This window comes from Haemaphysalis longicornis, unplaced genomic scaffold (assembly GCF_048455015.1).
Source record: "Haemaphysalis longicornis isolate Haplotype H1 unplaced genomic scaffold, Haemaphysalis longicornis Haplotype H1 scaffold_4, whole genome shotgun sequence".
NCBI lineage: Eukaryota > Metazoa > Arthropoda > Arachnida > Ixodida > Ixodidae > Haemaphysalis > Haemaphysalis longicornis.
In genome coordinates, this window is record NW_027526361.1 from 42,476,159 (window position 1) to 42,501,334 (window position 25,176).

The window sequence follows — 25,176 nt, forward strand, 5'->3', positions numbered from 1 at the left end:
GATTGATTCGGAAGAGCGCCGACAAGCTATTGGTGGTACCGTGTTCTGTGCCGGTTCGAGCCGCTTCGTGGGCCGTGCGGGCAGGCGCGGCCAGCGTGTGCGCGGACAGTTTCTGAGGCAGAAAACACTTCACAATTTTCTGGTTTATCCATTTCTCGCGAACGACGAGTGGAATCTACAAATTTAGCTAACTGGTCACAAAGGTGACTACAGCATTGCGAGTAGTTTCATTCGCTAGCCTTGACTGGCGAGTTCACAGTGGAATCGTAAACGTTGCATACTTCCCGTCTGCTGTCAATTTATAAGCTTCTACGGAGGAGGAAGACGGACAGTCCCATATTTGTCTGGTTGGATAGAACTAGAGCCCTTTCAAGTTTCGATAAGTAATCACAAAGCCGTAGTCCCTACCATTACCAAATGATGACAAAAATAAATACGTGTACGTTTTCTAAGCATGGGTGGGATGGGTATTTTATACAGCTTTGCTGGTCACCCCTCCAAGCTTTTAGATGAGAAGCATCTCATGGTCGGGGCTATGTCCTCCCTCGTCGTTGTCGTTGTTGCGCCGTCCAAACCCCCATTGCGCATGCTCGGCTTGCTGAACGCCCGGTCCCTCCTATGGCTCCTGGAGCGACAGTGTTGCTGGTGTCTTCGTGGGCCGGCACGAGACGACCACGCTTCACGCGCCTTCGACGTTTCATCGTCGTCGGCAGCGGCGTGCGTCGGCGAGTCTCGGCGGGCCGTGATTACGAGCAGCCCACAACCATCCGGGGAACGTGCATTGACCTTATCTTTAGCAAGTTGAGGGTTCATCCACTACAACAGCCCTCGATTTTACATTTCACAGGCCATAAGGCGGTCATAATCAACGCGGAACGCCAACCACAGCTCGACGTCACCTACGTTGAACACGATTATGATAATGCCTAAATAAAGACAAACTCATACCACCTACAACGTCTCTCTCTCTCTTTAATGCCACTCCAGTCTAACACCCCCCTTCCCCCGCCCCCCCCCCCCTCCAATAAAATTACACCAGTGAAGCAGCCATGGGGTCAACGCAATTTCCCATTTCGTAGTTCCGGTGAACGAAAAGTGTGGTAGTTACCATGGAAACCAAACGGTAAATAGAACGGTAGCTACGTACCTCAACCTCGCGGAAACGACGAACTGAAAACTAATGGGCACTTGAATCGGCCCCATGCCTGCTTCGCATACTACTCAGGGTTTCCCTACGGAAAGATGGTGTAATTTTGCTTTTTTTTCTTTGGGGGGGGGGGGGGGGGCTTAGGGTGTGTAGGGGAATTCTGCAGAACGCATTAGGGAAGGAAGTCAAATTACCTGATTACTTACGACCTCCAGGGTAACCTTGCTTCCCTCAAGGATAGTTTGAGCTTGAATGGCCCGCTTCTGGGGTCTTTCTTTTTCGGCTGTGCGCAATTCTCGCAGCACCAAATCTCAGAAAGGACGAATCAATTCTTTATAACTTAGATTACATGCAGTAATAAAAGGAGCCCAGACAGTCGACGATGAGTATGTTTAATAAATAACTAGATACATCCTGTAAAAATATTCTTCGTGAAACTCGTGATGTGTATTTATTGCGGAACAGTAATGGGCAAAAGCATTTGCAGGAATGAAAAAAAAAATGGCGTTGAAACAATCGGCAGACGCCCAGCGACACCGCACAAAATACCCGATGGAAACCCATTAATGAATGGCGCTAAAATTTGTGCAGGGGCACTTTTTTAAGAATATGCCACGTGGTTAAATCTGCCTGTTTATGGCGATCTAAATATGCCAGGTGCGAGCCACAGTGGTTCCTACCACATTACAAAGATCAATCTTTATAGAAAGAGCAGACCAGTTCCCTTTACAGGAGATGCAAAAGTTTCGTACTCAAAACTGGAAGAACTATGCGGCAGTATTAAGCTGGCACAACTGGTACGCACATGGCACTACTAATACAGTGAGTGACCTTTCCAGTTAATCAGCAGGAAGACATTTTTAAAGGCACGCGACAGGCTCCAAAAAACGGGTTCACGGAGTCAAACTAACAACACAATGCAGCAACTTCGGAAAAAAAAAATTTCTGTGAGAAGGACAATTGAGTTTCAAGGTATAGTGACCATGCGAAAAATCGTTAACTCAAAAGTATAGCAACAGCTAAGCTATGCGAGAACGACCCTCGATTTTATCTATGTCCAGCGCTACTTGTATTTAGACCTACTTTCTGCGCAAAAACAGAGCGAGGTGGGCCTACGTAGAAGGACATGTCGCCGTACTTCCCTACAACACAGCTTGCTGCTACTTCCGGCCTTTTCCTTTACTGTCATGAGATAAATTAGCACCACTGCACTATTCTGCTGGCTGCGTCGGCCGCGTCAGCCGATTTGTTATAAAAGCTTGCGTCGACGCTTTTCTGATACGTCAGGCGAAACTAGAACTCGCTGTTAAAGGCAAGTGTGCTGGTCACTGCCCATAGCATTTCATGTCTGATATTGTGGCAGCGCTGCGCCTATTCTTGAAGATTTCGAAGTATAGTTGTGAAGATAAACACACTTGTTGCCCATGCGCGTCACCGAGGGGAATAATTTAGTTTGCTATAGGCTTGCCAAAAAGAAAAAAAAATCAACACAAAGGTTTACTTTGATACGAGCGCCATCCGCGATTTTCGGCCGCGCAAAAGCTTGTCGTTATACACTAAAATATGCCTGCAAGTCACGTGGGCCACCTTGTCCGTAATAAAAAGGCTTGAGAAAGCATAAAATAACAAATAACAGGTTTGCGTAAAGTTTGCATAGCCTCCGCAGGCTAGAAGGGAAGGCACATTGCGACTATCACAGAGGCTAAATTATCGAGCAGAATTATACTTCTGTTTGACTGCCTCATAATGTATATAATTGGCAACTATCTCGTTTCTAAGTGTTAATGTGCCGAGCAGCAATGAATATGCAGAAGTTGTGTTGACGCGGCAGTTCAACACTGACAATGAACAGCAAAGCTTAATGAGCAACTATAGCCGTCAAATCGGACGCTTGCTCTCCACGGGGAAATTGTCATCCGAGAAAAGGTCGTTCACAAACACTGGTGATTTTGTTGGGTTTGAGCTGCGTTTGAACGCACACCTCATGGATCCCTTTGTTTCTGGCTTTGTGGCACTTGTAAAAAGAGAAAAAAAAACTTTTGGCAACGCTCATCGAATGAACAGCCAGCTCAGCTGACTGGATGGCAACTGGGGAATGGGAACAATAAATATAATACTGCGATGACACGAGCATGAAGAAACCCGGAAAACGCGCGCCAAAACCTGCGAGCTGAATCAGGTGCAAGACCCACAACTAAGAAACAATTAACACAAAATGAAACACGAACAAAAAGTGATGATTAGCTTGAACACGCAGCTCCCTAGATTTTGGCCCATAAAGGTAATATTACCACTTCGTGCATGTAACAACCCCAATTCATTTCTTTAAATAAGCCCCTCAACCTACTGCCTTTTATTGACGAGATCGATGGAATTGTGCGTTTGAATTTGCGCTGTCAAGCCTGCCTGCATTTAATTTTGTCATAACAGTACGTGCGTAGTCAGGCTTTTGATAACGAAGAAATTGCCTTTTTTTAGAAAAGTAAGTTGGAAATTGAGGAGTTTACGCTTGTTTGTCACGTTTGCATCTTGACTGTTCATGCATTTTCTTTTCCTTAAGACTTACATGAGCCTTGAGACTACATATACCTTCCATGCCTTCAGACTTAAATAAACATTGGTTGACAGGAAGTTTCTTAAACACTAAATAACAATGAATCCCGCCTATAAACGTCTGAAACCATGCCACTGCAATTTGCAACTAAATCTTCAGTTTCGCAAGCTCCTGGTGGTGATCCACTGAAGGCGCTCAGTGTAAACCCAATAGTATACCCCTTCTTATTACCTAGCATTATGTGGAACCGGTTTAAGTGTTGGGGACTGGCTAAATGTCTAGCCAATGAGAACTATAGCTAAACTTGGAATGTCCGCACTGCATTGTCGGAACGGAAGATTGCACCACATAATACCGGGCACTACTTAAGTGGAATAGCCGTCTAGATCTTTCATCGATGTCAGAAGACGATTATTTGCCGTATCCAGTCGGCAAAGTGCGTGATTCTGGTGTAAACTCCGGGCTGGTTCGGCAGCGCGCAGCCGATGCCCCACGAGATGATGCCAATCAGCGACCACTGCCCCGTCTTCGGGTCCTTCAGCACCAGTGGTCCACCAGAGTCACCCTGAGAGATTGAACAAAATTCGTTAAGGAGGTTGCACGCCAAAACAAACTAGAAGAATAAACCAACGCCAAACCGGACACGTGCAAATTTCCTTTTTTAGCCGCCATGTTCGTGCCTCTTACCGTGCCAGAAACGCCGTGACAGTATGCACCCACTCTCATTACGAAAAAGATACTGCGTGGTGACAGCAGTGTGACAAACGATCGCAACGCTGCTTATTTTGGTTGTATAAAAAGGAGCATCAGATCATATTTTGCTTCGAAATGCTTATCAACTAGCACTGCATCAGTAAAGGGCAAGGCGCTGACGCCAGAATTACCAGAAAAGACCCGTTCTAGAAAAACTCACCGATACGTCTGTTTACTTCTCTTCCGAGACTGGCAGGTAAAAGCATACCGTAGTAGCAATGTGAAATAAGTAGGGCCCTGCAAGACTACATCCGAACGTGCTCTCATGTGCGACACATACTCAAGTACTCAGTACGGCTTTGTCCTTGTCATTACAAAATGAGAATGGGCGGTCGAGTCGTTCTTTGACCTGTTTTAAATTGCTATTAACGTTGCAACCGGACTGTCTCTACACACCTTTTTTACACGTACTTTGAATGACAATCCAGTCTACGCTGCACAAAAAACACGAATTTTCAATCTTTAGTTCAAAATAGTGCTTTCAGCCGTAATTTGCTCCCGTTAACTCTATCTTATGGTGTTTCATTCATGATTTCATGTACTGTGGAAGCAGAGGTGTCCACAGTGTGACATGTCACGTAAAACACGGGGCAATTCTTCCAACATTTGTCGCCTTGAAATAAGCTACGTGCGTAATAAGCTACTTCTTGAACTTGAAAACATTTGTGGTGTAACTAGCGGTGGTTCTTATCAGCGCGTCTGCTGCGTCGACGCGTACATCTTAAACGGGGTGAGAAATGAGATGCCAGCGTCATTTGAACTAATTGTGGGGGATGCTTGGAACTTTCAAAGAATGTGAAGGCGGAAGCCTAATTGGACCTTCTGTTGATCTGCTTTTGAACTTCCCGTTGAAATGAAGTTCAGTAAAGCTTGATGTCGGGCTAGTTGGTGTAACAGGCTTTTGAAGATAAATTGCGCTTGCTGTAAACACAGAAACGGGCACGGGAAAAAAACGTAATCTACATATATGTTTTTGTATCGAGATTTTTTATTGTAACACTCTAAATTTCACTTAGTTGCTTACAGGACTTCACATGGTGACTCCCCAGACTTAATATGGTGGCATCGTGTACTTGGCTTCGTCAGCCTCTCGACTTGGCACGGAAGCACTTCGGCTTCATGGCGACCCGAACTTCGCTTGACTTCGCTCCAGGCTTAACCTCATTACACACACGGGACTGACGACATAGCTCGGTTTATGACACCAGAAATTCACTTTGTGATGCCTACGATTTGGTTTGCTTACACTTCAGGCTTCGTGCGGTGAATGCATAGGAGTCTGTCTCAGACTTGACAACCGATGAGTGACATTTCGCATGCGTATGCCCCTGGTGATATCTCCTAGCGACACCCTGTAGATGTCGCTTCACGTGTCCCAAAGTTGGCTTCCTTACGTTTCGTCAGTTCTAAATTGAGAGTTTCGCCGTGGTTCGTTTTGTCATGACGTTCATTTCAACATGCCTGGCCTTTCCAAACAGCTCGACTGCGCAAATAAAATACTTCCGCTAGACAAGCACTGTTTAGGCTTGCTCCCGGTCTCAAGACGCATACGGCTATTTTATCTCTCCAGGGTGCGAAGTACGCGCTTATTCGTGCGCTCCTAGCTACTACATCAAGCTATCGCAACACTCACATTTTCGACGGAATGTCGACGGAACGGAACGTCGACATTTTCGACGGAACGGCACGTCGACGGAAATACTGCTTTACATGGCCTGTAGATCTATTACTGCGGCGTTGCCCGTCGCAAACTCCATGCCTAAAATTACGCAGTAAAAGAGCAAGTTCAATGAACTGTGTCAACATCTCGTAAATGCCATGTCCGCCGCGTTCCTTGAAGTAACTGGGTCCAATAATAATGTTATCGTTGTCGCCGATTTTCCCACCATAGGATGTTACCTAAGTAGAAATTTTTAATTTTCTTTCGATGTGAAACTCACGCTGTCTGAAGAAAAAACATAAGAATTGGCGCAATTCAGTTCACCACTGCCACGACTTTTTTTTTTTCGTAATCAACCATCCGCCAGACGCCTCTTGCGAGGCATTTTTATTTATCACATTCGTCGCACTTCTAAAACTATCATAATTACGTGCACCTCTCATACGTTTTGTTCCGATCACAACTGCATTACGTCGGCGGCCTACATCACTATGAAACAATCGGCGTCTTTTGTTGTCAAAATAATTGCTACGTCACTCATTTTAGCATCCTTTACTACGTGAACCCCGAGCCATCAGTGTATATAACCGTACACATCTTTTTCATATTCTCTCGAATGGCAGGATGGAATGAGGTAAAAGAAAGGAAGGAATGCTAACTGGGCTATAGCCTAGTTTTCTTTGTACGAATTCCTTCTAATTTTTTTATCTTGTTACAAATTTGAATGAAACAGTTGATGTGTGCAGTGGTAACATCAGTATAACTACCTGTGAACGATCAGTTGTTTACAATCTCCAAAGAGTCAAGACATTAAATTGCTCAGCCCAGTTGTAATAATAATAATTGTAGTACAATACTTGTATTTATGGTATAATACATTATGATATAATTGTAGTATAATAAGGCGAAGCTTTCTATATCTCACTGATTCATCCGTGAGCACCAAAATCGCACTGCAGGAAAGCCAACTTTCCCTGACCATGATGGTGATAGAAGAAGTGTCTTAAAAAAAAAAAAACCTTAGGAGTTTTTTTTTTATTCTTTACGATTTTTTTCCCTGCAACGTAAGTGTTCATTATTAGTGTATTTGGTGCAGTGGATCATTCATATTTGATTTTCTATTATAAATGGAAGTGTAACAAGGTGATATGCTTGCCAGTTCTGACATACCGCAGTTATCACTTTGTCTTCCTTTCTTTGTGTATTGCTGCACCCCGGGACTCTTTTCTTGAAACTATCCTCCGATGAACTAAATAAATTTTCGAAAATCTGCACGTCGTGAACAGATTAGCAAGACGGCGCCCCGCCACCGCCTCTTTTTGTAGCTTCCATTATCATTACTTCCATAAAACTAAGAGAACGCACCCGATTTGTTTCAAACATACCTGTGGTCTCACAATGCACATTCGCCTTTAAGGGCAGCATGCCCGAAAAAAGCCTGCCGAGACGACGAAGCCCGTGCGGAGTGACTGCCGCACCTGTCTATAGTGTGCGTGTGACACAACCCACCTCGCAGGAGTCCTTGCCTCCCTTAGCCAGGCCGGCGCAGATGAAGATGTTGGGGATGTCCTCGATGAAGCCTGCCTTGCGGTACATGCTTTCGCACTCCTTGTTGGTGATGATGGGCACGCTCACCTTCTGCATCACGCTCGGCAGGGGCCCGTCTGCGCAGAGGGGCATCACTTGGAGCAATTGCACAAAAAAGAAAGCGCACGCTCATCATTCCAGTGTACATTCCGACCACATACGGTGTCCAACCTCGGTCGTCGGCACTCACGACCAGAGTTACCGTTGCAAAGAGCTCTTACTGCGACCCCACTCCAGTGATCTGAAACAAGTACGCCAAAGCTAAGAAATATTCGGAAATGTTCATTTGAGCCAGCGCCGGTTCTGGGAGAACTTTGTACGGGGCTAATAAGCATAACACCGCTGAAAAGTCAGTGCTTAGAACCTGGTGTGTCAATTCATTGCTGCGAGGTCATAATTGTGAAACTCTTGAGAAACAAAACAACAGATACGAAAAAAACTTACGGTTTTTCGAAGTTGGTAAAGGAGCACTGACACGAAATTCTTGGGTTACATCATTTTTTCGCGGCCATAAGGGCGCACTGATCATAGAATAACACATTAGACTGTCGAACACAGCACGAATAATTACTTAGAGTTGCGTTTATTTGTGTCAGCTTCGGTTTCAATGAAGAACACCGAGGCAGCTGCCATGACAAAAAAGCGCATTGGACATCACTGTTCTCGTCGCCCCACAAGCGATGCCGGTCTGGGCGCGCGCGCGTGCGCCAGACCGGCCCGACTGGCCGTAGTCGCAAGTGACACCAGTCCCAAAAACTGTGACATGATGCACAAGGCGGGAAAGCACCCGCCAACAGCACCGTGGCCGCCTCGATACGTCACGGGAGCCCTGACGTCGGCCGTTTGGGTCAAAGCGCAGATGACGTCATGAGCTTGCTCAATGGCGCGGAGGAGCTTTCTCGTGCGCGCAAGGATTAAAATTGATTTAAGATATGTTCTACTAAAAGGTTACGGTTTAAACTTCCGAGGGGGTATCTCCATATACAAAGGAAGCTTTTTACATAGTTATCTGAGCTTTGAAATTTTGTGTCAGTTCTCTCGATTGTGACCCTTCATGACCATTATAAACAACATGAAACAGGAATGGTGTACCCGGGTCACGGTTGGGTTAGCGAATATTTATTTATTTAGGCTGGAGCGAATATTTACAGCGATCTCTCGCGGCCATTCTCAACAAAAAATACGTGTAGCCCGGACACGCGGTGTCTGTTTCAAGCAGGTAGACGCAAGTCGTTATTTATTTTGGCCGAGAGCTAAGTGATGGCACAAAAGCTTAGCTGTACCATCCTTCGACGACAACCCAATGATTCCCGTTGTTTATCCCTGACTGTTTCGTATATTTACGTCCCAAAGATCGTATCTTTGTATTCTTTCTTTCAGGTTACGATTAATGTCTTGAGACCGCATTGAGAATACCATCTTTCTCAAAAGAGAAATTCTTGTGAAGGAAACCTTTGTTGTTTTCGCCTATGGTTTCGTTGTATCAGAATATCTGCAAAATACCCTAACCTTGGTCCTTTCATGGTAGAAAACTAAATATAGCTGCCGTTGTGACACTGCTCTTTGTGTGCACTGAGAACATTAAAAAACACCGAAGCAAAAGCAAATGGTTCCTCAGGTCTGCCCATCATCATTCTGCCCTGCTGCCCGATGGTCAGTAACCCTTTGAGTTCGCACTGAGGCGTTCCAAGCAATGGCCTCGGGAGCACATAAATGGGTTCAGGAATACCGAACCCGTTCCTGAACAGCCCGCCTATTAGCTGCACGTCTATCTTTCCGTTCTGACAGTGCCGCTAACGATTTTTGGATTACGGGTCGATGCTGTGCCGACAGCACTTCGAAGGACAATCTGCACTGCTGCTGGTGAACGGATGCTGGCAATTCTTTTTCTGGCTGCTGGCTTCCGTGTTGTTTTGCAGCAATTTTTACTTCCCCCTAGAGCTCCTACCAGCCCAACTGGTGAGCACAGCTCGGATAAATGCCACTTCTTGCGGCGCGGATAGCTTCTCAGGTAACGACCACTTCGCGCAGAAACCCTGTGCTCTTATCATCCGGGAATCCCCGCTTTATGGCTATAGGTTTAGTTATTACAGCTCGAGTTGTTCGTCATTAACGAATGGAACGGTGTAGGCTTTTTGTGTTTGTTTGCATGAATGGACCACGACGGGCATTTTATAGCTCGACATTCTTCGTCTGGTTTGGGTGGTGCTCCTAGCTCGCTGTCGGCTACTTAGTGGCGCCAACAGTCAGAATATCCACAAGGTGTCTGCGCGCTGACGCTTGCTGACCGCTCTCCTTTGAAAATAGTCACGGTGTCAAAGGTATATAGCATTTATTTCCGTGTCTTAGTGAGGCGCCATTCGCTCATGGTGATCATACTCAACAACAACGACAACAACAAAACTTGCAAAGTGCGCTCGCAACAAGTTCTTGCCAGAATTTTCGCCACGAATTGTATAGTTCCGTGTGTTTTAATTAGTCGTCCTCAGCGTCTTCCAACTTTGTGAAAGACAATAGTGCAAAAAACTTGTTTCAACAAGATATGCCTCTAAGGTAACTTAAAAAACGTAGGAAGCGTACACTAACGCGTAATACTTGGAGGGTACCGAAGCTGTACGAAACCTTCACGACCATCACGAAGGTTTAAGTACATGATTGCAGCCAATTTGCTTCATCTTCGCTGTCACAACGACCTTTACTCAACATTGTTTTGTAAGAGGGAGCTTTTGTCCGTGTTTTTGGAAGTGTTAATCATTGTACGTCAATTTGGAGGGGCATACACTATGTCCTTCTCGTTCCGAACAAGTGTTGCCACAATTACGGTAGACGCTGGAGTCATTCGCGTTCCTATAAGGTGTTGCCAAGATTGCGGTGAACGCTGGAGGTATTTTGGCCAATCTTGGCTAATCCCCCTACGTGGGCTTGACAAATGTGCAAAGGCGACGCTGGGCGGTCGTCGCGAGGCACGCACACGCGAGCGCAGGGCATCTTGTAGGTTTTGTTAACTGCAGGGCGGTTGCCCCGAGTCCCGCGCTCACGTGCGCGCGCTGGCAATTCCTTGGTATTTTTAAGTGCGGACACGAGAAATTACGGTTTGCTAAACTGCCTCGCTGCTAAAAGATTTGCAGAGACTCTTAAGTGAAAATTGCCGAATAAATGCGCAAGATGCCCTACTACATAGATATCACCTGTAAAGTCGGCTTCAGTATACTATACACTCATGCATTGAAGGGAAGGCATTTTTTGTTGTAATACAGTTAAGCAGTCTGATATCGAAGTAGGAAGGCGGTTGGACCTTTTATGAAATATCACCTTAAGACTATGTATACCCACCGAGCGCTATATACCGTCTAAGGTCAGCTTGATTCCTATACACCAGTGCATTGCTGAGAAAACATTTTGCCGACATGAGAAGTGAGATGATGTATAAAGACCCTAGCCGCTTTAATTCAGCATCTTCAAAGAGCCCACGTATCCCTACGGCACGCTATATACCGAGCTTTCTTAAAGTCGGCTTCACAAAATCACAATCGTGCTTTGCGGAGAACCCAATCTTTCGGCGGAAATGTACGCTGTTAGATTGAAGACGATGGGTCTGAATTGTAGTATTGGACAGTTCAGTCAGATACAGGGCAGAATTTCTCGGTGTGCGTACCTTCGTACAGGCGGCCCCAGCCGGTGACGACGGCCGTCCTGCCCACGAAGGAGTCGTTGGTGTCCGGCACGCAGACGGGCATCACGTTGTCCTGGAAGGGCACGGCCTCGTAGAGGCGCAGCAGCGCCAGGTCGTACTCGAAGGTGCTGGCGTCGAAGCGCGGGTGGGTGGCCACGATCTGCACGCGCCGCTCCAGGTGGGGAAGTTCCTCGCGATCGCTCTTCAGGTCGTACTCGCCCAGCCGCAGCAGGATGTCGTTGGGCGACACGCTGCGCCACACGGTCAAAGGGAGACAAAACTATACCCCTGTCACCAACACGTGGCCCTCGATATTTTCTAGCGCACGTTTATAGCGTTCAATAAATTCAAATCCGTTACAACTCCAACACCAATCGATCAGCGTCGCAGGCAGGCCAAACAAATTATCATTTCATCATACCCAATTCAGCTAATTAAAAGCAGATGTTTCGCTCGTAGAATGGAACTTTGGGAAGCTCGGAACTAGGGAGAAGGAGTTCCTGAGAAAAGTGACTGCTTATCAGTGATCGTCATTGATTGATTGTGGAGTTTAACGCACCCAAGCCACACCTGGCCTATGAGGCGTGCCGTAGTGGAGGGCTCCGTGTTAATGTTGACCACCTGGGGATCTTTAACGTGCGCCGAAATCTCGACAAACGGGCGTTTTCGCCTCCATCAGAAAAGCAGCCGACGTGGCCGGAATCGAACCCGCGTACTTGGCAGTGACTGTCACCAAAGCTACGAAAGTAACGTAATGTGAGCCCTCAGTGCGGCAACAATTGCAAATTTTGAAGCACGTAAGAGAGAGAGAGAGAGGTCAGAGAGAGATTACGGTCTTGGACCTTTTGACAACATTGCTAGGTCCATGTGTAAATTGTACTGATGCCGTCTTATAAGTAATTGAAATAAGGAGTTGGGAATATCACAAAATATTTGGCTTACTAGATTTATGAGAGCCAATACTGGTTTGCATGAAGCTTTTTCTATTAGGGGGGACTCCTTTAAACGCACACCAATGCAGCTAGGCAGTTTCTGGAGGAAGAAATTCCAGTAAATTTACGAGACTGTTCCAATTACTTTCGATGGCACCTGTACGTTCTTCATTTTTGTTTGCTTATGTAAAGAGTTCAAACTCAAAAAAAAAAAAAAAGAAAAACTCGTTGAGGGTATAGTCGCGAAAAGGCGGAGGGCTTGCTACGTCAGATGAATGTAAAAATGCAATCAACAGCTCAAATGGCTTACTTGTGCACGCAGTGGGCCGCGCTAATAGCCCAATATTCGTTGACGAGAGCGGCCCCGCACTTGTGCAAGAAAGTGTTCCTTTTGAACTGCCGCAGGGATATCTGAAAGTTTATAGGACAAAATGTAATTACGAGTAGGCAGCACTGAAATTGAAAGGCCTTTCAAGTTGGTTTTGCAGCGTTGGCGAATCTGGACACATTGCATCAAAACAGGCTCTAATTGAGACATTTCAACCCGTCCACGTTACGTAAAAACACTTACCATCCAAGGCCACTGAGCAAACTTTGTCTGCTCGCCTCCCACTATCCTCGCTCTTGGCACAACTCGTGGCCTGCCACAGACTGCAAGAATTGTCGTCATTAGAGCACTCTGGTTGAACAAAGTCTAAAGCGACATATCAATACACGCTAAGTAATATCAGGGGCAGTTACTTTTTCTGATGTCGCGGTCTGCAGATAGCGTTGGCACTGGTATCCTTGTCGTGGTCGGTACGGCCGTTGTGGTGGTTGCTTTGGGCGGCGTCGTTGCCGTGGTTGTTGGCAGAGTGGCCGGTTTTCTAGTGGTCGGCTCCTGCGTGCGAGTTGTGGAGTCTTCCGAAACCGTGTAACTGGGAACAGTCGTGTATTTCCATGTTGTCCTCGCAGTGGTTGTTGTTGGCACTGTCGTCGTCCGAACTGTAGTCGTCATGGGACGAGTTTGGGGTGCCAGTGTCGTTGGTACGGTCTTTTGCTGTGAGGTAGTCGCGGCTGGTAACTCAAGCGTGGACGCACCTAATTCGGAAGTACCTAATGTCGTAGACGCAGTTTGTTGCTGTGTGCTTGTTGCCTGCTCTTGAACGCCGGTTGTCTGCTTTTGAGAGTCTGTCGTCTGTTGAGCACCTGTCGTCTGCAACTGAACGACTGTTGTCTGCGGTCGAGTGCTTGTCGTCTGCTGCAGCGTGGTAGACGCGTAATCAGTCGATGTCAGACCCTCCGTGGTGATGACCAAAGGCTGCAATGACTCCTCCGTTCCTGGCCTGGTTGTGTCCGTCTCTGCACCAATTGTCGTGCCTACGGTCGTTGTTGGCGAGGTTGAACCATTGCCTTCAAGTGTTTTCTGAGGTGTTGTACTTAACGGTAGGGGCGATGAACTTGGCGTCTCCACTTGCTCTTTCTGTGTCGACAATTCTGTCATGTCAACCCATGAGATTGAGGTTACCATTTCGGTCACTGTGGCCCAGTCTGTCGTCGGCAAGGTTGAAGGAGTTTGGCTGGTGAGCTCGCTTGGTGTCGGAGTAGTTGTTTGCTGGCCGCCGTGATCGGCTTCGTCAACTACCAACCAAGTGTGCTCCGTTGGGACAGACTGTGGAATGGCCATGGTGGTGTCTTGCTCGTTAACAATCCACGTGTGACTGGGAACAGAAGAAGGCGGGCGTTGCGTTGTGCTTCCTGTTGTCGAAGCACCGTCGGCATCAGTCAGCGTCGAGGACCCAGATGCTTCTGTCGGTTTTGAATCAACATGTTTCGTAGTTGTAGATTCCCCTGTCGTCCTTTCGCTGGTCGTTTCAGTTGGTCGGTCTGTTGGTGAGCCTGTCTCATTTTCAGTCGTCGTCCCCGAAGCGCTCTCTTCGGTGACGTCGGCGGCTAGAAACGTGCTTGCCACCACTGGGATTCGAGTAGTGGTAATAGCCGGCCGCGTTGGCTTTCTTGTTGGGGTGGTTGTGTCAGGATAGGATGTAGTTGTTTTTGTGGCACCTGTACTTGGATAGTCTATATTTGGCACTGTTGTTGATGGTTCGTTCGGGCTCAATGACACGGTTGTTTCGTGCGGCCTCCAGGTTATTAGGCCAGGCGTGAACGTTGACAGCCCGATAAACGTTGTAGATTCAGATGTTGTTGGCAAAGGTTTATGGCTGGGGCTGGTGACCGCATCCGTCGCCTGAGGCGTCGGTGTTGTCGACTGCACTGCTGATTTCGTTGTACTGGGAGGAGGCCGTTTTGTTTTCTTCTTGTAGTCGTCGTCACCTCCATACGGCATGGAGTCTATGCTGTTGGTCGGCTCGGAGGGTGGGTCGTGCGGTTGCACGACGACGCCCGCTGGCAGTTTACAGCAGCTTCCCGTGTAGAAGGAGTCCGTGCAGTACGTGAGATGAGTGCCGCCTGCGCTGAAGCAGTCCCAGGCAAACATGCACGTTCCTTCCTGGCCAGTGGCTCGATTTTGGCACGGCTTGAGCTTGATTGTGCGGGTGGCACCTGAGAACGAAAAGAGAGAAGTACGTGCATTCAGTCAATCCTTGCGTGTACATTCATTTCTCAGGAATAACACAACCCGCAGAAACGAGCACTCGCCCTAATTAAACGACAATGCTCTTCAAGAGCTCAGGTGCTCGAACAGGTGTAACTGCGCTTTTCGTTGCGTAACATTAAGGTCATGTAAAAAAAAAAGATCAGTCATTCAAAGACACGTTGGCTTTCAGCAGCAAGAAGAAACAGCAATTAACAACACCCATTGCATAAGCGTGTGGCTGTGGGAGACTGGGTTGTCGTGTCTACAGCAGCCCGCATTCGGATGCAAAGAGGTCGTGCAGGTCGAAGATAAATAGGTCGGAGTACGTCTGGTTCCTCCCAGACGATCGCGGGCGAAAGAGCTCGTGCAGGCGGCGAGAATGCGCTCGGAGGAGAGCACAGCACCGCAAACACATTGACCTTCACCCTGGTGTTCACCCCTCCCGTTCCACTGTGCGCGGGGGAGGAGGGGGCAGGCCAGGTCTGCTGCACCTTGGCCCCCTCCACCGCCGCCGCGTGACCTTGCTGGTCGAAATATCGGTTAGAAGAGGAAACGGGTTGCGAGGAGGCGGTAGCCCCATGGCGGAACCGGAAAACGCGGAAGACTCGCGGCGCGCGCAGCGTGAAGCCGCCGGCGAGGAGGCGGACCAGCCGGCAGGAAAAAGCAACACAACTGGGCGAGGGAGGGCGGCCCGCGGCGGCGGTGGCTTCTTTCCCGCCGCGGCGAAGCCGTGCCAGAAGACGAAGACTGCGGGACATCCGGTCGTTCACCTTCATCGCCTCTTTTTTTGCAAATGCCAAGGTCGGTTTTCTAGGGTGCCTGCCGCTTCGCGTTTGCATCGCTGCGCGGATAAACGGCCCCTGCGGAGGCTGCTGATCGCTTTGCCGCGGGCCCGACGTCGTCTCCTCCACGATGGCAGAATGACGGAGGGAGGGAGCGTGGCGAGCGCCTCGGGTGGCAATAATCACCTACCGGGTCGTTCGATCTGCGCCCGTGGATTAAGTCTGGCGCTTCTTTCGAAATTGGGCTAAGCAGCCGAGAAGAGGGGCTGCGCCAGAGGGAGAGGGGAACACCCAACGAACATCCCCGGGGGGTTCCTCCGGTCGACATGGCGTGGCACATACATCATGTCTGCTTTTAGGACACGAGGCAATTTTCCCGGATAGGCCGTTTGTTAAACGTTTTTCTCTTTCTCGTTTCTCGCTTTGATCGTGCGACCATTCTTGCTGCTGCTGCTACTGCTCCACAAGCAAGTTCAAGTTCAGGGCCGAGTGCTCTAAGCTGTTACGCGCCTCGCAGGAAACGGGCTAATCGGACGAGGAGCGGCTCTACTTGTTTCATCGTGTTCGTCGTTTCTCTTGCACACTTGAAGGTGCGCGACACCGTATTTTTCTTTTCTTTTGTAGCTGTCGCAGCAAGGCGTGGACCTTGATTCTGCCACGAAAGCAACTTTTTTGTTGCTGTTATTGTCGATGCTGTTTTTAAGCTTTCATTTTCTGTAGCTATCTCGTTTTAGCAAAATGTGAGTACCCTTAGAACGCGTGTCGGACTATGCGTTTCAGGGAATGTAAACAGCCTGCTAGTCCTAACCTTACAGGTTTAGCATCAGCTGCTTATCCAGCTTTCAGAATGTCGACCAAAATATCAACGAAGTGAATTTAAAAGAATTTTCCTAACGCACTTTGACGAAGGCAAAAGTATACGCTGCATAGTGAGATAGAACATCGGCAGTCCTGAACACGAGGCTTAAAACTAAATCTAAAATAAATTCCCGTATCTGATTTGGGATAAGCAGTGTTTATATGACAGCGCCTGAACTAAAACTGCCCCACCTTGATGCAACCTATATGCTCGGCATAATCAGAATGTAGGTTAATTTGGGTGCCCTTCTCTTAAGTTTCGCAGGTAGACTGCAAGCTCCACCGCCAAGGCGCCGATCGAAAAAGGTGATGGGCTAGGTTAGAAAAAATCAAGCACCCTTCCGTCTCATGGTGACGATGGTTGAAAGCGAATATTTTTTATGGCGGATTCTGTGGTTGTCGTCTGAGTTTGGAGTGACCATGTCGAATTGGAGCAATCGGTGAGTGTCCGGCTCATAACGCGGGAAACCCAGGTTCGATTCCGGCCACTGAAGTGTTTTTCTTTCTTTTACTTCATCCACGATTATTCATCATCCTCGTCAGAGAAAGTTGGCTTTCCTGAGGGTGTTTTCGCGTTACAGGTGACATTAGTGAGGACAATAAAGCTTCGCTTTAAAAGCTGGACTGATACTAACAACACACCAGGACAAAGTACATATACCGGCATATCTGTATCGAAATTGGACAATAATACTTTCGCATTCACTACACCGTAAGCAGTGCTCAGATGTCCTGGTGTGTTGTTAGTAAAAAAAAAAAAAAAAGATATGCCGGTATTATATCTCTGACGACTACTGCCGCGCTGGGTCATGCCATGGGGTGATAGCGAGGCGCCCCGCGCGCGCTTAAATCTAAATCACCTTTCCTCTAACCGTAATCTACATCATCATCATCATCATCATCATTTTCTTCTCTTTGTTACTACGCCTTAGATCCGTGGGCACTTGCCCTTCTCTCAGGCTTACATTTAGGTGTAATGTTAGGCAGCTGTAACAAGCCTAAACGACGCGCCAAGCGACGTCGAACTCCTTGTACGTCATTGTTACTCGCCTAATTGCTATTTCTGTAATACGTATACTGAAATTGCTCCTGAAGGCCCCAGTACACACCTCATTCACTAGGTCCACCTTGAGCCAGCTACAGCCATTAGCGTGGTGTTGAGTCCCATCTCCTCTGCTACTTTTTCCGAATTCGGTAAGGGCTCGCGAAACCCGCACCAGTGCGTCACTGGAGTTCACGTCTGCCCACTAACGACTGTCATCCAGAAACTAACTCCCCGTCCTTTTTCTCTCATTCCGTTTCCCACTGGCTCATGTACACAAAAGGCACCGTCGTCTATTTGACACTCTTTCTGGCATAATCATCGCCAACGCACTGTGGATTTGGTAGTACAACTCAATCGAATTACACTTCCTTGCAAAACATGCTGACTCCGGCTCGCGTAATTTCCGAACACGTGTATTTTTTTTGCATGTGTTAAGGTATGTTCTTTTGTTCTATAAAAACTGTGCAATCACTTGATGTGACCCTGTATCTATTTGTGTAAATAAAGTTACTGTCACAAAAAAAAAAAAACAGCATCGTAGCGTTGGGGAGCCTACATGCCCGTCTCGCATCACGGAGGTTCTGGGTTCGATTACCACCTAGACCGAAATTTCCTCATTTTTTAACTTTACTTTATTTACAGGAGCTGCCCGAGAAATTTGGCGTGATTTCGAACATTCTTCGACCCCCCCCCTTTGTTTGTTTTTTTGCTGTTCTTTGTTCCATCGCCATTGTGTGTGCTATTTCTTGGTCACGCCGCCGTACTCCCGACCTACAAAGTCATCTAATGCTTTCCAATTGAGATAAAATCAAAATTTTATACGGGCTAATTGAAAAATGATGCGCTTTGGTGTCTCCCCCTCCATACCCGTTCATCCCCCACTTGTTTTGCCCCAGTCATAGATCGTGAATTTTTTCCCCCACATTTCTAATGTGTTTGTCCTTTATATACATGCATCTCTCTCTCTCTCTCTCTCTCTCTCTCTCTATATATATATATATATATATATATATCTATATATATATATAGATATATATATATATATATATATATATATATATATGTGTGTGTGTGTGTGTGTGTGTGTGTGTGTGTGTGTGTGTGTGTGTGTGTGTGTGTGTGTGTGTGTGTGTGTGTACACACACACACTAGAGAAGGTGAGCCCGCATAAAAGGCTCTCGAACCAGTATGTACACAGATGAGATGAAGAAGCTGACGTGGCATCACTGTCAAAGTGGTCATGTGGTGTATAATATAAACGTCCCCATCGGCAGTACATATTCGCGAGACCTGGGCGCTGACTCGACCGATAGGTCGCGTGCAGCCCTGCGCGGCAGCGATCATCTCCTCCCGAATGCCAGATTAACGGGCGACCTGTCGGAAGACTGCGGTACACACGCTGGCGGTGCGTAGACTGACCGCCGGTGGCATTTCTTTTTTCAAAAGGACTGTTAGAGGCCCGGAGAGTTCGTCTTTCTTCTTCGGATTAGTTTCGTGCGTGATCACGTTTCTCTGGTCGTGCGGCCACATAAGCCGCTAACATAACAAAGCCATAACAAAGCACAGCCGCGCGATGCTGCAGACTTCCCTGCGGCCAGGTGACTCGCCACCGCCGTCTTTCCTCCTCCTCTTCGGCCGACGATCCGTCAGAGTGCGTGGCCGAATGCGACAAGAATGCGCGCCGGTCTTCCGAAGAGGGCGTGGTGCACGCCCTCTTACGGTACTTACGGGCCAAACCGGAACCTCCACGCCACTCCCGCCGGGACGCTTCCGTTAACTTTTGTTTGCCTGATGGCTCGTCGCTAAGCTCAGGATGGCGGGACAGTTTGTGCCACCTATGGCGCCCGCTATTTTACCGAGCAAAGCATGCCTGAGTTTATTTATCAACTGCTGCAACGTTCGGACCCCATAGCAGACGGATATGTAAATACATGAGACACTCGATTATTTGTTGTTTTCGCAGTAGAGTCACTCGCTAAGCCATGCAACTGCATCAATGCGGAAGGACGCACAGATGAGAAACGTATCGCGTTTCGACTGGGTTTCTATTCATGCACTAAAGGAAACAGAACAAGGAATATCTAATTTTTCAGTCTAATACCCAGGCAAAAAACAGAGAGAGAGGATACTGCACGGAGTCGGTTTTTAAAGCCGCGGAATAAATAATGAGGCGTACACGTCATCATTAAATGCCACTAAGCGACTATTGATGTGCCCGTGAAACAAATTCTGATAGACGTCCCCTCAGCCATTATTCGTACCCTTCTGGGACAAAATGTACTAAATGTAATCGGCGCACATCCCGATCTTTTTTTTTTTTCTTTTTGTATGTTTCTGCACATGAGCGAACTGGTGTACGTGTCGCACTTCAACCTTGATTGAATAAAGCTTACCGCTCCGTATCTAGGACGTCACGGGTTGTTGGCGTTAAAAACATCCTCCTGCTCATAGCTTCAGTAAAATATTTTCTCTTTCTCTCTCGCTCTCTTCACAACTGATATGTGATTAATAGACGACATGCGGCAGTAATTAATCGCACGCTCATCCGTACGCGCAGCTATTACGAATGACGCAGCCCTGATTTGAGCTAAGAAGACGATGAAGTTTAATTTGGTAAACGTAGCTCGAACGACTACACGAAATGACAACGTCCACTGGGCATCCTGCCGGCCACTGTTTCGAGGTTGCCTGAAAGCTATCATTGTAGCGAGGCTGCCCACAGTTCTTTTGAGACAGGCGCTTCCTTTGTCACCAAACAAAGTCAAGTGGAAGGTGCAACTTTTCGGAAAGACGGTGGCTTCGAGGAATTTTCGAGAACTAGGACCCCGTGTTCCTTATAAGTGTTTGACATGTTGACTGCGCATGTGCGGGAGCACATTTAGCACATACTTAGCCCCCTCCCCCCGCCCTCCCCTCCAATCCTATTCTTTGTCTGAAACGGGGCAATCTCCTCGATAATCCGGGGCGCCTCTATTGACCCAGAAGTCACAGGTCTGGTCCCGGTCTGTGACAGCTACATTTGATTGATTGATTGTAAGGTTTAACGCACCGACGCAACGCTGGCGGTGAGGCGCGCTGTAGTGGAGGGCTCCGTGTTAATTTTGACCACCTGGGGATATTTAACGTGCGCCGAAATTTCGACACACACACGGGCGTTATTGCTTTTCGCCTCCACCAGAAAAGCGGCCTCCGCGGCCGGGAATCGAACCCGCGACCTCGTGCTCAGTAGCAGAACGCCTTAGCCATGACAGCTACATTTATGCGCGAGCGAAATAAAAACAGGCTTGTAATGAGTTCTAGATGATGGACAACAAAAACAGCAAGGTGGCATAGATTTTGACCTCGTGGGTGTTGGTGGCGTTATGTGTGCACGATGGTACGGTGCTTCAAAGTGTGATTTTCCGCCTTCACTGCACGGCTGTATGGGTACCATACCGCCGCTGTCCTTATCCAATCAGGATGAAGTCGAGCACACATGACCCTCATCTTTGGCGAGTCTGCGTAGCGAAAGTAAGCAATGGGCTCGAAAATGGCGCTATAAACTATTTGCGCAAAAAATTATGAAATCGTAACCCTCTTAGGTAAATGGCAAATTTCAGTTCGGCTTCGTTATTTTGAGACGGGACTCGGAGTTTACTGCAACACCATGATGATTCAAAGTGTAATCTCCGCCTGCCGCACGAAAAAAAAAAAAACAAGCATTAACCGTAACCCCGTGCGTATTTTCAGCGCCTCGAAAATATACTGCTCGCTTGGACGCATTCGTATTCTGAGCCGGTCCGATGCCTTCGGAGGAGACGAGCCGAAACGGCTGATAAGTGGAACCGCTCCCGCGACGGTCAGCCCCTGCTGCCGCTTCGTTGGCCGTCCCAAGCAAAGCGACAAAAAGTAACCCGTTTCCAGACTTCCTGGCAGTGATTAGGAGTGAAAACTACCGGCTTTATGTCTGCCGCCGGCCCCTACGGCTTCATTAAGCCCCCAGTGGGGCTTTTCTTTCGGTTTGTCTCGACAGTGGTGCCTTTTTAGTGTTTTTGATACGGGACGCGTTTTTTTTTTCTTTTGTTCCCGGTGTTTAAAAGAGGATAGATAAGACGCCTAGGGTATTCCTCGTCTTCCGCAATCTGTGAGCTCGGAACGGGTTCAGGTGTGGCGCTCAGCTGGACTCTTGAGCGTCTCTGAAACCCTCGTGCACGCCGGCAGCTGCGGACTTTCGCTTGTGTCGTGAAGCGAGAGCAAAACAGCCTCTAAGAAATTTCGACGCAGTCACTATCCGAATTTATTACTCTTCCTGGTATTGTAGACAAGCATTTTCACCGTTGCCTGCGGGAGTGGAGAAACAACAACCATCATTGTCATCATCATCGTCGTTAACAAGTCGATGTCTTACGTTTGACATGTAATTGCTACCCCGGGTGAAGTTGTAAATGGGCCTTCCACTTTCTTCCGCATGAACGGCGAAGATTTCGGACACGAAGCTGACTTCCGTCCATTGTAAAAGCTCACTCGGGTAGATCCTGCTTGAAGGATGAAGCGTGCGTGCTTGTACAATGCCGCTTATCAGCCCTTATAAATAGAATCATAGTATGAAGAGACGGCCTGTGTGCACGAGCGCATTGAAGATGTGCATGCCTGTGAATTTTCTGCAGTAAAAACGACCTCCGACACTCTACGAAACGGCAGGTTTGATTTGAAGCCGGTTGAACGGAAGCCGCGTTCGGGGCTGTAAGCCGAAGAAAGACTGTTAAGGATGCATGCGCTTCGGTGTCCGCTGGTTGCTTTGATTTAAGAATAATCTAAATCTTGCCTTACTGCCGGTGCGTGACTCGTGCCACCGACCGTTACCGATGAGGGGCTCGGTGTCGGGCATACAAATCGCGCCGCTGAAAGCGTAGCATGGCCCCAATGGCTTCAATGTTAGGATCTGTAGCCTGGCCAAACTTTCAACGTATGTCTGAAACACTGCGAAAGGAAGCTCGACGGGGTTATGCCCGATGGTGCGTGCGGAAGAATTTAACAAGGCGTTACCTAATGCTCGTCTGGTGTTTTTTTTTTTATGTCTTCGTTTTTTCATACGTAATTTTCTTTCGCCATGGCCTTTGGCCCGAGTATTTAATCCCCTTCACCTCGCCGCAACGTGCGGCGCGCCGGAACCAAGTGGCTCGTACACGGAAGGTTAGCCGCGCATTGCGAGGAAGCTCGCCATGCAAACCAGGTAAACGCAGCGACACCGCGAGCTGCATAATACACGCGGGATTCACGATCGACAAGGTCGGGTTTTCCCTAGGAGATAAACACGGGAGCAGGCAGACCCCGATGCGCAAGCTCGCGGTTCGCGAAAGAGAAACGACGACATTTTTCTAGTTTGAAGCGGAGGTGGTTGTACGGCGTTGCGTGCCAGTACGCGGCAGCCGAATGGGAAAGGCGCGAGTGTAATAAATAAAGGCGCGAAACACAAAGTGCGCTATGACGTCACGCAAACTTTTTGTTTCTTTGCGCTTTACAAACGGGATGGCAGCGGTATCTGCGAGCACTCGAAGCTACGCGCAACACCGGCTTCTGTGCTGGCGTAAGACTCGCGCCGCCGCGAAGCGGGTTAAGGAACGGGCAGCGAGCAGAAGTTCGCATTTGCGTGACGCTATCCAAAGCGAAATGACAGCAGAGCACATAGTAGGCTTCCTCGGTGCTTTACGGCGCGTGTTGATGCGGACGTAGCGGGTCTCGTTCGGATTCCGTACTTACATTTGGTTCGCCGGAAGCCTGTGTATGTTACACAGCACTCGAAATAATTAATGATGACTTAGAATTTCCATTCAGGAGTGACAACCGTAGAAATGCCGGCCGGCAGTCGGAAAATTGAAAATGCCCGAATATTCATGAAGAGTGATTGATTACAAGATTCGGAAAATCTCGCAACGTCATGTAATAGAACATGAACTAATGCTTCGACTACGAAATCAAATTTTTCCTGGGGCAGAAGTTGTCGCTTTGTCCTGATGTTAGTCATGGAAAACGTTTCCGGCCGTGTTTGGTTTTCTGGTGATTGAAAAAGTAAGACAACAAAGATGCCTCAGTTAGAGGTACCCACATACCACTCAACAAAATTTTCCGCAAGGTTTCTGGTCAAACGAGGGAAAATATCTAGCGGTAAAAAAATCAGGAGGAAATTAAAAAAAAAAAAAAACCACCGGTGTGTCGCTATTTTGATGTACGTTAAAAATTCCCAAATTATTTATATTAGTCCGTAGCCCTCTACTACGGCGTGCCTCATGGTCAGGTGTAACCACTACGCGTGAAAAGCCCGAAATCTGAACTTGTCAATTGTTTGAGCCCGAAATGCGTCATGCGCGTCAATTTCTACGATAAACAGCTTCCTGACGCTCACTGAAGGATGAAGTGAGAGCGAATCTTGCTACTAATAAGGTCCCCGCCTTACATAACATCCAAGAAATATATCACGGGGCGCCACTAACGGCAATCACATCTGTCCCTTGTAGCTGCCCTAATTCGGCAACGCCCCTAAACGCGTTGTGTTACGGTGTTACACCGCAGCAAAGTGGCTTCGGTTCGAATCCCAATGCTGACACGCATTTTAGACTTTCTAATGCACACATGATTTCACAGGAATTTAAAAATAAGCACCGAAAAAGGCTCACATGCCTAAAACACCACCACATCGTGTCTACTGAATCACGCACAGCAATTCAACGGCACTCCAGGAAATCGGAATAAGTGTCCGCCTGTGTCTGCTCGCACCATGCTGACACTGATTATCTGCGGCGTGGAACTTCAAAAATATAGGCCTGTGTTTATAGTTCTTTTTTCTTTTTCTGTGATAAACGAAACTGGCAGTCACCGAGAGATGTCGTATGCGCAGCGTCTCCTGCAGTATTTCCCGCATTGGCCGGAAGTTGCAATGACATCACTAGCCGAAACCGAGTCACGTCACTCAGTCCAGGTAGCTCCCCCGGGCCGCACGGAGCGGAACTCACCGAAGAGCCTGTGGTCGAGGACCCTGAGCGCCAGCGCGGTCCACGTGTGCAGCGATGCGACGGCGAGCAGCGTCGGGAGCCCGCTCCTCATGGCGACGGCTGCTGGCGAGTCTCTCGCGGCAGGACCCGGCGGCACACGCGCGCGCTCCTGGCCAGGTCGCCCTTCCCCTCCTCCCCTGCATCGGGGGTGGCCCGGCGCTGTTCCGTGTGCTCCTCCGCGGCTGCGGGAGGGCGAGGAGGGAGCCGACTTTCGCTGTGCCCACCCCACTCGCGCACTCACTCACCCACTCAGTCCTCCGAATCCCCACCCCCCTCCCTTTGTGCAATGTTCACGACGGTGCCACACGCCACCGCGAGTAAGCTTTTCACCTGCATTTTTTCCGCCCATTCTTCTCCGGACTCAACTCCCCTGTTCCTGATAAGTGCCGTCAACAATGTGCCATTCCCCAGCCAGGAATGTTTACTGTCGACATCGACAACTGACCGTGTACGGCCGGCCCACCTTTGAAGTTTAAACCGTCATGCGCCATTTCGACTGTTTATGACCTTGTGCGTTACGTCGGATTTGGTGAGTGTTCCCGGTCCGCTTGTGGCACTCGAAGCCGTACGCAGAAGTATACA

The 25,176-nt window shown here is 48.2% G+C and overlaps 1 protein-coding gene across 1 annotated transcript; it reads right to left on the reverse strand.

Annotated features, from left to right (window-relative positions):
* Positions 1-1,523: 1,523 nt before the first annotated feature.
* On the reverse strand, positions 1,524-24,685 carry Np (serine protease notopleural). Its single transcript, XM_077706547.1, has 7 exons — positions 24,556-24,685; positions 13,048-14,847; positions 12,878-12,957; positions 12,617-12,717; positions 11,357-11,625; positions 7,624-7,778; positions 1,524-4,266 (listed from the first exon to the last, which is right to left on the reverse strand). Exons 1-7 carry the CDS (start codon positions 24,644-24,646, stop codon positions 4,102-4,104), a joined length of 2,661 nt encoding a protein of 886 aa, XP_077562673.1. The 5' UTR covers positions 24,647-24,685; the 3' UTR covers positions 1,524-4,101.
* Positions 24,686-25,176: the final 491 nt, after the last annotated feature.